General features: G+C 36.2%; 7 protein-coding genes across 7 annotated transcripts; 5 read left to right on the forward strand and 2 right to left on the reverse strand. All coding sequences in view use genetic code 12, as the record gives it.

Annotated features, from left to right (window-relative positions):
* Positions 1–394: 394 nt before the first annotated feature.
* POS5 (NADH kinase) lies at positions 395–2,095 on the forward strand (the record flags this gene model as incomplete). Its single annotated transcript, XM_064998599.1, has 1 exon — positions 395–2,095. The coding sequence occupies one exon, from the start codon at positions 395–397 to the stop codon at positions 2,093–2,095; it is 1,701 nt and encodes a 566-aa protein (XP_064854671.1).
* Positions 2,096–2,852: 757 nt separating this feature from the next.
* Positions 2,853–6,536, reverse strand: DASC09_050010 (Ecm21 protein; the record flags this gene model as incomplete). The annotated part of the gene is made up of 1 exon (XM_064998600.1): positions 2,853–6,536. One exon carries the CDS (start codon positions 6,534–6,536, stop codon positions 2,853–2,855), a length of 3,684 nt encoding a protein of 1,227 aa, XP_064854672.1.
* A 376-nt stretch (positions 6,537–6,912) lies between these two features.
* On the reverse strand, positions 6,913–7,505 carry YOP1 (Yop1p; the record flags this gene model as incomplete). Its single annotated transcript, XM_064998601.1, has 2 exons — positions 6,913–7,353; positions 7,446–7,505. 2 exons carry the CDS (start codon positions 7,503–7,505, stop codon positions 6,913–6,915), a joined length of 501 nt encoding a protein of 166 aa, XP_064854673.1.
* Positions 7,506–9,260: 1,755 nt separating this feature from the next.
* On the forward strand, positions 9,261–12,461 carry DASC09_050030 (uncharacterized protein; the record flags this gene model as incomplete). Its single annotated transcript, XM_064998602.1, has 2 exons — positions 9,261–9,323; positions 9,408–12,461. 2 exons carry the CDS (start codon positions 9,261–9,263, stop codon positions 12,459–12,461), a joined length of 3,117 nt encoding a protein of 1,038 aa, XP_064854674.1.
* A 1,751-nt stretch (positions 12,462–14,212) lies between these two features.
* On the forward strand, positions 14,213–14,446 carry COA2 (Coa2p; the record flags this gene model as incomplete). The annotated part of the gene is made up of 1 exon (XM_064998603.1): positions 14,213–14,446. One exon carries the CDS (start codon positions 14,213–14,215, stop codon positions 14,444–14,446), a length of 234 nt encoding a protein of 77 aa, XP_064854675.1.
* Positions 14,447–15,640: 1,194 nt separating this feature from the next.
* Positions 15,641–16,684, forward strand: GLY1 (threonine aldolase GLY1; the record flags this gene model as incomplete). The annotated part of the gene is made up of 1 exon (XM_064998604.1): positions 15,641–16,684. One exon carries the CDS (start codon positions 15,641–15,643, stop codon positions 16,682–16,684), a length of 1,044 nt encoding a protein of 347 aa, XP_064854676.1.
* Positions 16,685–17,096: 412 nt separating this feature from the next.
* On the forward strand, positions 17,097–17,786 carry PNO1 (Pno1p; the record flags this gene model as incomplete). Its single annotated transcript, XM_064998605.1, has 1 exon — positions 17,097–17,786. One exon carries the CDS (start codon positions 17,097–17,099, stop codon positions 17,784–17,786), a length of 690 nt encoding a protein of 229 aa, XP_064854677.1.
* Positions 17,787–18,217: the final 431 nt, after the last annotated feature.

Here is an 18,217-nt window from a genome sequence, read left to right on the forward strand (position 1 = left end):
TTTTCTTATGGTTCATTGTTTTTGAGTTTTTTTTTTCCCCCTCCTTCTCTTATCGCTTCCTTCTTTTTTATTATTACTATTATTATTATTATTATTACTATCTCTTCTCTTCAAACATGTGACAAAATTGTTATGCTATCCGAAAATACTCGTCTGTAATCCGTCCACCCGCATATTCTAATAAAAAGGTTATCAGATACACGTGACTAGATAATGAAAAAAATCATTGGGTGATGGAAGGCTGGGTTTTTAGTCATCAAGCAGAAAAGTTTAGAATCACAAGACCATTTTTTAGGTTCCTCGATAATATTATTAATATTGTTGCCAGCATATATTCTCCAATTTGATTTAATATTCTTCTTTTGTTTATTTTTATTTTGCTTAGAGCTTTCCCATGCGCAAATTGATAAAGACGGGAGTTCAGCCGTCTCTTCGATGCTGCTACCCACTTTGTGGGCGGAAAAGTTATGCTGCTAGCGTTCAAAGTACCAGAAGATATCTTCATTATGGGCAACCTACCACCCCTGTGCGGATGAATAGACAAGAATATAGTCTATTGAAGATCCCTCACCAACAAAGAAGGGCCTATACTTTCGATGTATCCCAATTGCCGCTCACTCAAGACGATATAACAATTTCCAACTGCTCTGAGCTTCCTGATCGAGTATATCCGCGCTATGAGTCAGTATCAAATTCAAAGCTAAAGCGGTTGATCTGGCCAACAATCTCATCAACATGCCCATCGAATTCCGGCCCAGTGGGGGGATTAGGATTAGCAACATCGTCGTTGCGAAATGTGTTTGTGATGAAGAAGCCGTACAATCATGAGGTCACTGTGGCGATGAACAAGTTTATCAAACACTTGGCCACAACCTATCCGCATTTAAACATCATATTGACAGAGAAAGTTGTGGAAGAGATCTTGGACAACAAGATACAAAAATCCCAAAATGATTCGAGAGGCGCAACAGAGAAAAAACCCATTACCTTGTTTACGGGCAGCTTTGATGAAATTGTTGATAAAGCTGATCTACTAGTCACGTTGGGTGGGGACGGAACGATCCTTAAGAGTACTTCTTTATTTGCCGGGAACTTGGTTCCACCGGTTCTTTCGTTTTCTCTAGGAACTCTTGGGTTTCTCTTACCATACGATTTCAGTAATTTTAAGGATGCATTCGCAAAAGTATATCTGTCCAATGCCAAGGTTCTTCAAAGATCAAGACTTGAATGTCATATATTGAAGAAACCACAGGGATCAAACACTGGTAAAGGTACTATTGCGCCAGATCCAAGCGAAACTATTACCTATAGCAAAATGGATGATGGAACATGCACTGCAAAAGTCCATGCTATGAATGATATCATTCTTCATCGTGGTTCAACTCCGCATTTAGCGACCCTAGATGTCTATGTTGACGGACAGTTCCTCACTCGTGCCACCGGTGATGGGCTAGTTATTTCTAGTCCAACGGGTTCTACAGCATACTCTTTATCTGCCGGAGGCTCTATTGTTCATCCATTAGTGAAGTGTATTTTATTGACTCCAATTTGTCCCCGTAGTCTCAGTTTTAGGCCATTGATCGTCCCTTCAACTTCACATATAAAGATTAAGATCCAGAGACGGAACAACAAGTTTAAGGACCCATGTTCTAAGAACGGCAAAAACCCAGTGGATGAAAAACAAAAAGCGGCGGAAAGCGCTGCGGTTTTGGCAAATCAAGTGAGTTTTGCCAGACTTTCAATCGATGGCTCTTCCCATGTCCTGAACCTTGCTATAGATGACGAGATCCACATTGTGAATGAAATTGGGACAATTTTCATTCCCGGCAGTAATATGCCAGATTACATTATCAGTGGTGCAAAGGGAGGACTGACGAATATGGAAAAACAAATTTTAAGAAAACTACAGGGCGGAACTGCGTATGGTGGTATCACTAGCGGAACCATCATTGAAAATGAACATAAAGGAATCCACTGTGTGGCCCGTAGTGAAAATGATTGGACTAGTGGTATTAATGAATTACTAGGCTTTAACTCGCGATTCAAAGAGACTAGAGAAAGAGTTAACTTGGATTTGGAAGATGATGATCTATAGGAAAGATATCCTTGTGAGAAACTTTGAAAGCTGGATAGCTAATTAGAAGTGATAATATGGCATTGGTAAGAAAATTTTCTCGTAACAAGCAAACAAAAAAAAAAGGAGAGAAAAATATTTTTTGAAAAGGGCTGAACTACTGCTTCTTTTCTTCTTTTCTTCTTATTTATAGTTACCAATTAATGAATCTAATGACTAATACAACCCTAAGCTGCAATGTAGTAAAAGCTATAATTCCTTTATTCCTTGAGGATGTAATTCAGTAAGATGAAACATTAAACCGGAATCAAACTATCAAAAGAAAAGTTTGTAACATCAAATACACAAGGAAAAGAAAAATAATGTCACCGGTATATATGTCTCAAAAACACCCTCTTGAAGGCTCGAGTTACCTTTGAAGTCATTAATGAGTATTATCAAGATATGAGAAAGGAAAAATACAAAGAGAAATGATTTATAGAGGATATCATACAACATTGGAAGCATATAAAATACACTATAAACATCTATAAAATTCAAATACGAAAGAGTATCCGAAGAACGAGTATTAAAAAAAAAAGAAAACCTGCCAATATGATACTATCAAATAACTTTCAAGAAACTAAAAAAAAAAAAAAAAACTAATAAAAAAGAAAAAAGCTTTTGATAATGAGATAGATACCAAAAATTCATCACTAATAAGACAAAAAACAAAAACAAAAAACATAGGGAACACAATAATATCAATACAAATATTGGTCATATATAACGAAGAAAACTAGTTTTCTTTCGCAACATTATCATACCTAATGGTATCTTCATAGCTAGGCAAATTTAACTCCAACTTCTGTCCCACAATATTTCTAATTCTTGAGGTACTTGCACTTTCGCCAGCTCTCTTTGAGGTTATTGCTTCATCAAGTGCCAAAACTTCATGTATCCCACCAACACTTTTCCTACTTATTCCATCAACATTTCCGTGCCTAGATAAAGGAATCTCACTCATTATTGGCGGGGACCGGGAAGGGGAGGGTGGTGATACAAACATTCGAGAATGGAACTCTTGGTTTAGATTATCATCTAATGGGATATCCTGGCTACCATAATGTTTAGTATTTTCCAAAACGTAATTATCAATATTGCTTCCCTGTTGAATCAGTGATACAAATTTCGAAGTGGCCTCTTCGAAAGTTGGTAGATGCTCTTGAGGCTCGTCGAAGTGTTTATTGAGTCTGCGAAAAGCTTCCATTTCAGAATCATTAGCGAAGGAGTTATTCAACACCACAGAATCTAGCGGGGCCGATTCCAAGTACCTTGGGAGCACTGTATTGTCATCATCACAAAGCTCAGAAACCAATACAATAGGTGCATCAATAATGACCTCATAACGGTGTGTCTTTGTCAGGGAAGGATTTTTTGGATCTAGCGACGGTTCTTTTTTGCTAATACGGAAGCAAATTTGAAGACGATGCAGGACTGTGATATAATTGAAATGATTACTATCAGGATATAATTCAGGAATTAGAAGGTGTATAGTCTCATAATCAATCAAAGAGTTGTCACACAGACCTGGAGAGTGGCGGGCAACTTTCATGAATCCCGAATCACCATACTTGACTTTAGTTTTCGAATTAACCAACTCCATGTCCAAGTCTTGCTCAGTACCCCCGAGACAAATATAATCATCTGGTAACTTGGGATTCTTAGTAGATGGCTTTTTCTTTCTCAACATTTCTGCGCTCACATTTGAAATTTCTTCACTCGTCAAGTGATTACCACTATGGTATTGGTGGTTTTGGGATTTAATGCCTTTGAAAAATAATGGGATTTGAACCCTTAATGGTCTGTCTATTAAAACTTCTTCATTTCTCTCATCGTCTTTGCCGTTTTTCTTCTTCTTCTTGGACGCTTCCTCCTTGAGTTTTTTCAAATCATTGAAACAAAGAGATAATAGATTGTTTTTCTTCTCATCTTCTGGATCGGTGTTCCCAAAGAATTCTTTACTTTTATAGGGTTTATCTTCTGGTAATACCAAAACATCCTCTCTTATTGCATACCCCCCTTCTTGAGTGGTTCTTAATTCGGACAATGCCACCACCCGTTCCTTGATATTGTGGTCCTTGGAATTACGTCTCCCCTCTTCATATTCATGAGCCATATCCTTTGATACATATGAGACTCTTTCTAAAACATTGATCCTGATTTTCTTTATCGAAATATCTTTATTCAAAGGCAATAGTTCAATATTAATTGGTATTTCGCTGTTTAGCCTAACAAACTTTGTAGGAAAAGTCAATTCATATGACATGCAGTCATTCCAAATCCTACGAACATAGATTGGTTTATTCAATGCAGATGATAGAGGAGGTGGGGTTCTGATCACCGGGATTCTAAATGATTTGTTGATCAATTCTCGCTTGATGGCGGAGTGCTTGCCCTGATCTCTCGATATGGTGCTGCCACTATGTGACTTAATTACCGTGACCCTGTCCATAGATTCTTGGTTCTGCATATTTTCGGTAGCGCTTGAGGTGGATATTTCGTGGATTTCCAAATCATTAGCATTATCAACATCTTTGCTGGATAACTCATTATTGTTGAAACGGGAATCAATAGTGAAATTCAGGGTGATTCTCTTCAATGATTTGCCAATGGATAATCGTTTAGCAACAATAGAGGACTGGTCGTGAGACCCATGAAAACCAGAATTATTGGTAGAATAGAATCTCTTTAATAGTAAGTTCAATTTATAATTCAAAGATGCGTGAGGTGCTCTGATCGTTTCAGGAAAAGATGAGTCAAGAACCGTTGGGATAATAAACACATAATCACCAGCTGGATATTTGAATCCTTCAGAATTATCATTTTCAGGATTAGAACTTTCTCGATATTCACCCAAAAAGGACTCTCTATCGAAATAGCTACCTTCCTTTACTTGGTCAAGGGTTTTGAGTTTAACCCTCTGCAAAGGTTGAGTTTCACAACTTCCAACAAGAATCTTCTTCCTCTTATTCAGCAAGGTATCTGAATCATTCACATGTTCAGATACAGCCACACTGGTACTAGATAAGAGAGAAAGACTTTTTTTGAACAATTCCTTGTCAATTCCATCATCAGCAGGAACAAAGTAATTGAAATCCTTCAATAAATTCAACAGCAATTTGGACTCTCCTACCAAAAATGTTTCATTTTGAAGTTTCGGAGGCTTTTCTCCTATTTCATAAGGTAATTCTTTCCAAAATATTTTGCAAACTAAATTGAGAGCAACATTCATCTGTGATAAATCGATATCTGTCTTTGTAAAGAAACCAGATTTCGCTAGTGACGACGCACTATTAGAGTTGATATGACTGACTGATGTGCTCCTTCCACAAAAATCGCTAGATACAATACTGGTGGAAGACAAACTATCAAATGATCGCGAGCTATCAACTGATGAATTATCGTTTTCTTCCAAATCAAGATACAAACTGTGCTCATCATCTGGTAATGTCTTTTTGAGAGATCTTGGGATAGATACAATAACAGCAAATGTATGCAAGTTGGCGTCACTATAATCCTCACTATTATCACTACCATGATTGCTATCATCGTCCCCACTATCACCGGTTGTGCCAGTTTCTGCATCACGGGATAAACTTCTCCTGGAGCGATTTTCGTAATTCCGAGCCTCTTCATCTAATGACGCGGCAACATTGTTATTAAGACTTCTGTTAACCCGGCTACCTCTAGATAATCTCTCTGATGGTATTGCTGTTGGGAAAAAAATCTTATCATTAGCGTTTACCACAGAGATCCTGATTTGTTCTGTCACCACCGAATCTTGCGATGAAGTAGTTTGATATAGCCGTTCATTATGTTTGTTATGTTGATTTTGATATCTCTCATCACTTGTTTGAGACTCAACCTCCACTTGTGCTGAAGTTTCAGAACTAATTGGATTATCAATGGCAAGAGTTTTAGGCTCAACACTTTCAAAATTGGGTTTCTGTTTCTCGGATACTGATCGTGTTCTTAATAGACGAAGTGGATTGAGATGATGACTTATCAGCTTCTGAGAGCTGATGGTATTATTTGACTTATTACTCGATGCAGATATGGATTTTGTTAGTTGGTAATCATTAGATAGAAATCTCCTTAAGGAATTGCTTCTGCTTAAGCTTGTGCCCGATTTTTTCTTCGACAGCTTATCATTATCATCATCATTGTTATTGTTGCTATTATTGAACAAATCCAAACAGTAGAGGTTATATATTGCCTTTGGGTTTCCTAGATTCAAGCCCACTTTTTCATTCAAAACCTGTTGTAATTGCTGTACATTTTGCTTATTGCTGGTTAACGATTCAACAAGATAGGTGCTGTTGTTATGATGCGGGGTATCCCGGGCAGGAGAAGAAGCCTCAAAGGAGGTCTCCGTAGTCCTCAGCTTCTTTTTCCGTGAACTGAACAAGCGAAATGACATTCCAAGTGAGAGGAATTATTCCTATTGTAATGTGCTCATCAAATGGGATTCATTATCAGTTTTTTTTTACCAATGCTCATCAGATAAAATCAACCTATTTTTCTCCATATGACAACTTGACGTCGGGGGAAGATACCGGCACGACGGGTCCTTGCGCAGCGCCTGGGGGGAAACGATACTTGCTATGGGATTCCTATTGTGATAATTATATAATTAATTTTTGTCAAGTGGTATACAAGGCTTTAAAAGATAAAATTTAACAAAATGCTTGTATATATACACACACATATATATATGGTACATAGTTTATATATCATAGATAATATATGATCAGGAGGAAAAGAACCTTCTTCTTTTATCTTGGCCGGAACCGCAATTAGTTTACCTTAGAGGCTGGCTTGGATTCATGGAACAAGTGCTTATCGGTGACAGGCTTCAAGAAAGAGTAGTAAATAAACTTAGCCCCGCCAAATTGAGGTAAAGAAAGATAAAGCAAGAAACCGGTTTTGATCAACCAGTAGAATGGAACCCAGTACAAAATAGTTTTGGACCAGAATTCAACAATATTAAGGACAGCAAAGACAACCCAGTAGATCAACAAGTCTTCATCGTCATCTTTGGTTGCGGTGTTTAAGGCCTTCAATGATAAGTAACCTGGAATAACAAACCCGGCAATGTTAGAAAGCAATTGGCCAATACCCCCAATGTTCAAGAAAGTCAATAAGAGGTAGAAACCAACAAACCCAATGACGGCATAGGATCTTGGTAACTTAGTATTGGTTTCGAATTGGTCCAAAAGCTTGACATTGGCAAATCTCTAATAATTATAGTTAGCATTTATGTAATTTCAAAGAATGGTAATAAAATAGCTCTGATAGGAGGTAGTCAAGGAAAAAAAAAATTGCATACACCGTCGATTTGTGACAAATGGCCTTGAAGCTTTGATTGTAAGTTTTGTTGGAATGACATTGTTATATGATGGTAATTTACTTGCAATGGCGGAGTTATTGATAGTTTGATTGAGGAGGAGGATGTGCAACGGATGAAATTTTACAAGTTGCTGGCTGTGAATTGGTAGGGGGACTGATCCGGTAGGGTGATGATTTCTAAAAATCATATATAGACGAGGTGGTGTACAACCACAAGCCACCAACAAATACCAACAACACAGTAACTATATTTATCTATTTAATTGTTATTATTTGCATTGGATATAACAGCATAAATGCTTTACGAAAATTAAAAGTGTTCAAAAATATAGGTTATCGAAGATGGTCAGAAAACTTCCGGGAATTTATCTTCGTAAACAGCTGTCCCTAGTTTATAGGTAGTCCAGATACGCATGGACGAACTAATATTTCAATAAAGAGGTGATAATTGTAGTGTTGACTGTCTCGATCCCAGAAAGGATAAAACCCAAGATTGCGAGACAGGGTCAATAAGGAGAGAGTACAATACCAATAATTTTAGCTCGTTGTCAAAGAATTAGTGTCACTTCAGGATGCAAACTACAGAGTGCGGTAACAATAACTCTGTGCGAACTATAAATAAGAGGCCTCACAGCACTTATCAGTGGCCACATATCCACGGTTGAACTATACCAATGATAGTGCCAAATTAGTCATGATTGTTAGTGATGTCAATCCATAATATCTTCTATCACCAGATACGAAGAAGCTCCGAAATACACCCCCCCCCCCATTAATGGCAAACCTGTGTTAACTATAATGGTCGATTTAAATATTGTGGATATTTGATTATTGATCAACCCCGTATTACGATTAAGATTAGAGTTAAAAAAAAAAGGATGCAGACCTTTTTATATATATCAAATAAAAACCAGAATTATATCTACTTTGGGGGGTCTGGCTGCAGTTTCAAATAGGAGCCAGGGAAACTCTCTGACTTCTTTCGGGGGGTCGAATTTTTTACCACTAATAATGATTTTCTAGCGTACTGGTAATAATAATAACACAAAGGGTACACATTTATCTTGCGATAAGAAAATATCTGAAGGAATACTTTTATCCACAAGGATCCTACAATAAAGGGCCTTGTAAACACAGGCACTATAACACAGATACAGCACAAAATAGCGTACAAACAATAATAAAAAAAAAATATAAGACGATACCAATTCCTTAATTAACAAAATTACAAAAAACCGTCCAAAAGTTTTGGTTGGAATTCTCCGTCGAATAGCCCAGTTTCAGACCGCCGAGCACTGCATTGGGCGGCAGATGCAGTGTGGCCGCCCTCCGGATGGCCATCCGGGCACCGTATCCGGTGGTGTTTCGAAGTGGGTTTCATGTTATAAGCGGTGATGTTCCCACCAGTGGTTTCGTATCATCCATTGCCTCCCCACCACTTCTCTGACAATATAGATCCCAAATAGTGCTTCTTGTATAGTAGCGTGTTTTTTATTTTTAGCAATCGCTACCATATTTTAAAGCCAAAACAACTTTCTGAAACTCAAATAGTGGGAGACTGACAGAGACAGCCGCAGTAACAGAAAAAAAAAAAAATTACAAAAAGATATCTTACCTCTCCATTATCACATATTCATTAAACGCTTGTTATCAGGAATACTATACTGATATAAATTTGGAAAGCAAAAAAAAGAGACGTCTTGATAGTATGCTTTAGCCTTTGGCTCTCCTCCTGAGAATCATATAGAAAAAGCCAACGTCCACGTTTTGATTCAATATTCCCAAATATTTCATCATGTTTCGCTCCAGTATGAACGCCGCCACCAGCTACAACTCTTCAATGAGTCCTGCTGAAATTGTATGTATTATATTTTGATTTACCGGAATTATTTTTTTTTTTTTTTTTGGAAGCTCATTAGTCACTAACGCTGGTCCTTTTTAGATGAACAAGGAAATCCCTATGTTGAGGTATTCCTTGGTAGGCCATACAGGAGTCATAAAAATTCAAAAGAGAAAATCACCAATATATTTCGCCAGACTCGCTTGTTGCTATACTCCAAGCTCTCTAAGGAAATCCAACAGTGCATCAAACAATGTCGCTTCTCTGAGAAACGGCTCTGTTAGTAATGTGTCTTCCAGCCCAACCACTCCGAATAGCAAAAACGGCCAATATAAACCTCTAAATAGCCAACCGTCAGTTGACCCTGAATATGCTGTCGCTCGATTATTGGAGCTTTTAAATACTGATGACGAGGAAGTAGTAGTATTGACTCTTGAAGCGATAGTTATCACCTTGATAGATAAAAAGAAGTACATAGGAACATTTATCAAAGCTGGCCTTTTATCAAGCATTTCCAAAAGTATTTCTTCTCAAGTAGATTTAATTCGAATCTTTTCCTGTCAAACAATATCTCTAATAGCGAAATGCTATAAAAATATCGAAGCGGTCACCAAGAATTTTTTGATTAGACCTTTAGTGGAATTACTTCAAGATGAATCTAATGAAGTGGTATTACAGGCAATTTTTGCCATTTACAATATTGCTAACGGTAATGAAACTCAAAAGCAAATCTTGATTAAAATTGGGACAGTTTCTTCAATATTGATTTTGCTAGCTTCCGGCAATGAGTTGATCCACAAATTTTCCCTTGGAACTTTGGCTCACTTGGCTAGTGGAAATGTCTTTCAAAAGCAAACTTTGATTGAATCTTCAGTTTTAATAAGCATATCGAAGTTTCTTGGACCGGATAACGACGATGCAATTATTATTGAAACTTTGAAAGTATTGGTTAATATTGCAAAAGGAACAAACGATCAGAAGCAAGAAATAATTGATAACACTTACCTAAAGCAAGTGGTTCCCTTGTTTGAATCTTCCAATGAACTGCTATTGAGAAAGACCATTCAATTAATCCAACATTTGGCGAATGGTAGTGTGGCTCAAAAGCAAGTTTTATTAGACAATGATGTTGTTCCCCATATTTTAACATTCATCACTTATAATGACAACATCATCCGGTTATACGCTCTAGAATGTGTTTCTAATCTTTCAAAGGGAAAAAAATCTCAAAAGAAATTTTTGGCGGAAAATATGATTTTACCAGTGATTAACACCATGATATTATCAAGAGATACGACTTTCCAAAAGCAGTCGTTACAAATAATTCAAAACTTTTCGGAAGATAGCAGCTCACTTAAACAAAGTTTAATTGATTCTGGGATTTTAAAAACCTTAATTACTCTCATAAACTCCAACAGTACAGGTATCAAAAATAGAGTGATAAAAATTTTTGAAAATGTTTCTACTGGAAACATGGGCCAAGTTCAATACTTGGTTGATGTGGGGTTAATTTCTAATATTCCAACAATTATGAAGAATTCTGGTAGTTCTATCAAGAAACATTGTCTAATTATTTTGAGTAATATTGTCAATAATAATGACATTTACGGCAAGCAAATTGTTATTGATTGTGGGATCATGAGCTACTTGAAGAAATATTTAGTGACATCCACTGAATATTATAAACCAGAAGTCATCAATACTACTTTTCAAATCTTGACTGGTGTTAGTGCTGGTGATAATAATCAAAAACAAGTAATTATCGATTTAGGTTTAGTGAACGTATTTCTACCACTATTAAATAACGTTAATGAAACTATTACTACCATGTCCTTAACAGTTATAAATAATGTTGCCAAGGGAACTGATTCTCAAAGACAACATATTGTTGACACTGGGATTTTAACATCACTACCTCCATTATTGTTCTCCTTGAATGAGGTCATCAAGAATTTAACCATTGAAATCTTGGCGTCTATTGCCAAAGGCGATGAATTTAATAAACAGGCAATTTTGGATATTGGGGCCATTGAATTGATCAAGCCAATATTGTTAAAATCAAAGGAGGACTTGGAAACCAAGAAGGCAATTCTATCAATGATTTATAGATTAACTGAAGGCACAGAGCACCAAATTAAGGCATTGGTATATTCAGGTATTTTCAAGCTATTATACCCGCTAGTCAAACTACAAGATAAAGAAATCATTAACATATTGGTTTGTTGTGTTGAGAATGTTATTTTCCAATTTTGTTATGTGAAAAACTTTGTGAGAATTTCATTACCCATCATTTTCGAAGGGATCCGACTATTGGATGATGAAATAACTATTCATTGTCTATCTGCAATTTCCAATATGACATTCAGCGTGGAAGGCCAAAATGAGGTGCTTCAATATGGTTTGCTTCAGGTTGTGCAATATTTACTTGATTCTACAAATGAGCAAATAAAGCACGAAATAGGGAAAATCTTTATCAACATTAGTGCTGGAGATCAATCTAAAAAGCAAGCATTGATTAATCTCAATTTACGCTCAATTTTTGGTCCACTCCTTGCGGCAATCGATATTAATACTGTTTGTGATACAGTTTGGGCAATTGAAAATTTGAGTAAAGGCCATGAAAGACAAAAACAAATTATCGCGGAATCTGGAATTCTAGAGTTGATCTTACCATTTGTTTCATCACCAAATTACGACTTGAAATCAAGAACTTTGTCCATATTTGCCAATCTATCTGAAGGTAACTCCATATTGAAGCAGTGTCTTATTGACTGCAATGTTGTGTCAGTTGTTAAACCTTTGGTGCTTATGTTCAGCGACAATCACCTAAAGAAGGAAATCATGAAAATGGTTGCCAATATTTCTACTGGATCAGATGAACAAAAGAATTATTTGATCAAGATCGGATACATCGACATTTTGGTTCCATTATTGGTATTGGGTGATGAAAATATCAAACAATTGGCCACATTGACATTGAGCAAGTTATCACCAAAGTTGGATTGTTTACAAAAGCAATATTTAATTGATTCCGGAGTGCAAGAATTATTAGAGCCTTTATCTAAGGACTCTAAGAGCTCGAGAACTAAACGTTTTTCACAGGACGCGATGTCCCATATCTTGCCAAAGACCAAAGAAACTGTCATCATTATTTGATCATTGAAACTCATATTCTTATTATTACTATGGTCGTCATTGGTGCTGATTATCTGTGCCATTCATTTATTCATTCATTACCTGTCTTATCATACGCCACATATTAGATAAATTTTTATTTGTTTTCATGCTTTGATTTTTTTTTTAATCTTTTCTATACCCTTTCTTCTTCTCCTTGAACTTTTTTTTTGATAATTATTTTTGTGATGATACATACTACAACCATATCCTGCGCTTCTCCAGTTGCACATACCCCTGTATTGTTTGTTTTTGCTTGTTCAATTTTCTGTTTTTGCCGCAATGTTTTTTTTTTTCACGATTCTTTATAGTTAGCTTAATATTTCATCTTTAGATATTCATTTCTGTAGTGTTTTGATGATATTTTAGGGTCTACAGTAAAGCTATTGTGAACAATCCAATCGGTTTTGTGTTTGCATAATAATCTGAATCTGCATGTCAAAAAACCAGCGCTTATTAAAATATATAAAGCCGGTTGGTTGGTGAATATTTCGTTTGTTATTTTTGTGTTTGTATGGCTTTCTCTCTTTCAATATCTCCACTCAACTGCTGATCTCTTACACATTGCTCTGAATCTCCCTTTAGCTAGCCACACAAAACACTCTTGCTGACGATTATCCATCATTTTCTCAATGTGTTGATAATTACAGGACAAAGAACTTTTGGAATACATGGGTATATATTTTTTAGCTCACGGAGAAATAATACTAACAAACTATTTCCATTAGTTACATTTTATTATTGTTGGTTGTGTGGCGTTAGTTTTGCCTGGAGGTTTACAAACATCTTAGTGGAGAGCTGTTTGAATTTGGATATTTTTTTTTTTTTTTTTTTTGTTTTCGTTCATTTAATCACACCGGTTTGGTTTAGGTGGTATACTTTCGAACATTATTATCGGGTTGTTTCCTCTCTCTGTTGAATCGTGTATTATAATATCTACTTTTTGTTTAAAAGTTTACTATTATTTGTTTTTTTGTTCAATTTCAGTTTAACGGTTTGCTCTTTCAAAAGAATCATTTCATTTTTTTTGTGGTATTAAAATTGATTATTGTTTTAACTTATTGCTGGTCAATTCAAGTTCTTTTTGAATTTTTGTTTTTCTTGATTTTACTTATTCCTTTGTTATTGATATTGTTGTGTTGTTGCTAACCTGCTCATCCATAATATTTTTTTGTTTCTTTTTTCTACAGGGGTACCAGGGGGAGGGTCTATGGATTTATCTTTGGTTGTGTCTGGAATAGCTCCTGATCTGGTCTATAAAGTCATTGGGTGAAATTCATTACATATTGCTTTAATCATGGAGACTCTAAAAGATTGGTGGAGCCAAAATGGTTCTTGTCAATTTCCTTAATAACCATTGATTCAATTTGACCAATTATAGTGTCTTGGTCAGAAGAGATATACACATTCCTCCCTAATAACAAAGCATTACAATGTTGTGATTCATGGCAGAAGTTTCCAATCAAAGGCTCTACTAAAAAGTTTTTAGAAATGATGGATGTGAGTATCTGATCTGTCTATTTTATTTTCCTGGCCAAAAAGGGTTTTTGTCTCTGTGTTATCGCAATTTTTTTTGTTTTATTTTTTTTTTTTTTTCGCCAATCCCCGTTTCTGCACGCACTCCTGCAACACTCATTTTTTTTTTTTTCCTCCAGCTGAAAAATTTCTCTCTGAGTATAACTCGAATTTACTTATCTAATTTCACACTCGAAATATCCAAATAGCATTGCAAAATGTATGTCAAAGCTGCCACTTACAAGAAGGTCACTAGTTCGTTATTCTCCACCACTTTTCTTGTTGCATTTGGTGTTGTTGGTGTGAGTTCTCTTGTCGAGTGTCCGGCTAATCAAGTGGCCAATGAAGACAGAGATGATATAACCAAGGCAAGAAACCGCATGAGTACCAGCGAACTATGCAAGGAACACCATCAGCAGAAGTTGAGATTGCAAAGTTCGAATCAACAGTAGATGCATTGCCATTTGATTTTGGGCTTTAATTATGGCGGTTGTGTTTTGGCATAGAACTGGTTGTTTTTTTTTTGATGATTAACACCAATATGCGGCCGCTGATTGGCCAGAAAGAACCACCACGCATATGGCTTGAAAATCACCAACTTGAACTGGGGAGAAAGTTATTATTCATATTGTATTATATTGGGCTTTATTTTTCGATTTTTTCCACATTTATTCTTCGTCCTAGTTGACTGATAGATCTTTGCTATTTTTCTTTTTTGTCTTCTGTTTGCATTGGTACGTTAGAATCTGGTTTGGTGGATGGTGCAGCAGGTGCGGCTATTACCTTATTTATTGAGGCGACTGACACCACGGTTACGGCTGATGACTACTTTGCTTATATACCAGACGTGGAGCAGGGGTTATTGATGCATTGGTGATTGAATATTCTACTTTGGAAAATGGGCGTGTCTTTACAAGCCTCGGGCCATACATGGAACCAAGAAGACACCAACCTGAAAATTAACAAAAGATGAACAGTTAAGAACAGTGTGTTTGGGCCTTGGGCCTGAAGATGGGGATACGTATGAACGAGAAATAGTGTTTTTTTTTGTTTTGTTTTTTTCTTTTCTTTAGTTTTGTGCATATTATTATTTTGTTAGCAATTGTTTTAGGGGGTTGGATCCAGCGCTGTTTGTGGATCTTGTTTTGCTTAGTATTTCAATTCTGCATTGTTGTTTGTTTTTGTTCAACATTTGTTTTTTTCGTATCTCTTATGATTTGTAACACTTTGTAGGGTTTGGTAACACGTTGATTGAGTCATAAGGACCAACAGTGGAAGGAAAAAAAGAGTAAATAACATAAGGAAGTTTCGCCGAAAAAATTTTCCTTTGCCGAGGTTTGCCTATACTCTGTAAGTAAATACCGTTGCTTTTTTTTTTTTTTTTTTTCGATTTTAAATTTTCTGTTTTTTAAGGAAAAAGAAAGTTTTTTTTTTTTTTTTTTTTAACGTTACAGACATTTCTTAAATATATAATATAGAAGTGGATTAATCCTCCTATTTACTTGTTTGCATATCAGGTCTCTGCAAGTTGGCTCACTATTTGATCTAATCTAATCTATTTTTACATATTTTTTATTTTTATTTTTTTTTTTGTGCTTTTTATCGATCGCTAACGCTGCTTGACTCAATACTCAGCAAAAATCACAATGGCATCCCAAGATTACAAATCCCCAACCCATAATGACTTCAGAAGTGACACTTTCACCACCCCTTCCCCTACCATCATCCAAGCTGCATCGACTTGTTCTTTAGGGGATGATGATTACTACGAGGATCCTGACACCAACGAGTTGGGGGCCTACGTTGCCGAGTTATCTGGTAAAGAATCCGGGCTCTATTGCGTGTCTGGGGTGATGTCGAACCAAATTGGTTTGAGAAGCTTGTTGTACCAACCTCCATACTCTATTCTCTGTGATAGCAGAGCCCATGTCTACCGTTATGAAGGGGCTGGGTTATCAATGCTTTCCAATGCGATGGTGTACCCGGTGATCCCGTCAAATGGACTTTACATGACCTTGGAAGACATCAAGAAGCACATTGTGTTATCTGAAGAATACTACTTTGCTACCACAAGAGTCATCAGTTTGGAAAACACAATTAGTGGGGTGGTGGTGCCAATTGAGGAAATTGCCAGAATTTGCGCGTGGGCTAAAACCGTTGGCGTCAAGACTCATTTAGATGGGGCCAGATTGTGGAACGCCAGTGCCGCCACTGGGGTTTCGATAAAAGAATACTGTCAACATTTCGACACCGTGTCTTTGTGTTTATCTAAAGGTATTGGGGCTCCAATTGGGTCGGTTTTAGTTGCTGACAAAGAAACCATTAAAATTGGTAAGAGATTCAGAAAACAACTCGGAGGTAATTTGAGACAAGCTGGGGTGATCACCTCGATGGCCATGGTTGCCTTGAAAATGAATTTCCCAAATGCGTTGAAATACACCCATGAAGTCGCCAAAGAAGTTGCAGAATTGTGTACCAAGAATGATATTAAACTACTTTACCCAACAGACACCAATTTCGTATGGCTTGACTTTTCAGAACAACCAGAAGGAACTGCTCAGAAGTTCAACGAACTCGGAAAGAAGAACGGGATCAGATTAAGTGGGAACAGAATCGGTATACATTATCAAATTTCCAAAGAAAGTGTCGAAGCTTTGAAGAGAACTATTTTGGAACTTTACCAGAAATAGATTGATTGTTAATGGAAAATTCATTTAAGAAAGAGAAGAAATCACCAATATTATTTTATTTTACTAAAGTTTGGAATTTTTTTTTTTTTTTTTTTTTTATCAATACTTCAACTTTGCTCCATAGATTTGCTTATAGACACTTCTTGTATGAATTTATTCCAAATTCATCAGTATTAATATAATATATTTTAGTTAGTTTTATAAATTATTTGTATTGACACCCCCGAATTTCCTTTTGCGATGGCGTGCACCCCTGGAAAACTCATCTCATCACATCCGTACATCCTCCTGCAAAGAATTTTTTTTTTTTTTTTTTTCAAAGTGTACATGTTAGATTGATCTCTTTGGTATTCAAAGATAAATTATATATTAATAATATCCAGTCAAAAGAAGAAAAGAAAAGAAAAAAAAAATGTCTGCCCCAACAGCTATACAGGAGGATAAAATTGTTCCAGACACCACTGCTTCAACTAGTGGTGTTCAAAAAGTGATTGTTGACGATGAAGGGAAACCAAGATTTGCTGCTCAATCCAAAACTGGCAGTTCCAGCTCAAAATCACTCTATAGAAAAGTCCAGATATCCCAACACAGATTCACCCCGTTTAAGAATAACTGGGTCAAGATTTATCCACCATTGATTGATCATCTTCATCTCCAAGTCAAATTGAACCCAAGTAAACGTACCGTCGACATGAGAACACATTCCAAAACCCCTGATCCACAAACTTCATTACAAAAAGCGGTTGATTTCTTGACTGCTTTCAATTACGGGTTCGAACTCAATGATTGTATTTCCTTAATTAAATTGGACGATTTGTACATCCAAACTTTTGAAGTCAAGGATGTCAAGACTCTTACTGGGCAACATTTGAGCAGAGCGATCGGGAGAATTGCTGGTAAAGACGGGAAGACCAAGTTCAGCATTGAAAACTCGACAAAGACAAGAATAGTATTGGCTGACAGTAAGATCCACATCTTGGGTACTTTCACCAACATTAACATGGCCAAGCAATTTGTGGTGAGTTTGATTTTGGGTACTCCACAAAACAAGATTTACAATAATTTGAGAGTTGTCAGTTCGAGAATGAAGGAAAGATATTGAGTGTGGAAATCAGAATAAAAAAAAAAAAATGAATAAATAAATATAAATACCTAAACATCGGGGAAGGCTTGTGAAACGGAGAAGTTTGTTATTCTTTTTATTTATATTATTATCTCACTACCATTTACATTAACTTTTTTTATTATATCTTTTTGATTTTTGCTTCTTTCTCATTACTTTTACTGTTGTTATAATTTTCTTTATTGTTGGTTAATATATATCCTCTGCATTGTACTTTATAATTTTGGGTTAGCATGATGAGCTCTCATTATGTAGGGGCCACTACAATATGCTACATATTAATTCATTGGGCCGTCAGGTAAAGCTTGGTAGTTGGGCATGTTATACTTTTCATGCGACTTTTTCATAGATAACCACTATATACTTAATTATTTGCCGATGAAGTTATTTCTTAGAATGTTTAGAGATAG

This window comes from Saccharomycopsis crataegensis (assembly GCF_037102585.1).
Source record: "Saccharomycopsis crataegensis DNA, jcf7180000000085, whole genome shotgun sequence".
In the NCBI taxonomy this organism is placed as follows: Eukaryota; Fungi; Ascomycota; class Saccharomycetes; order Ascoideales; family Saccharomycopsidaceae; genus Saccharomycopsis; species Saccharomycopsis crataegensis.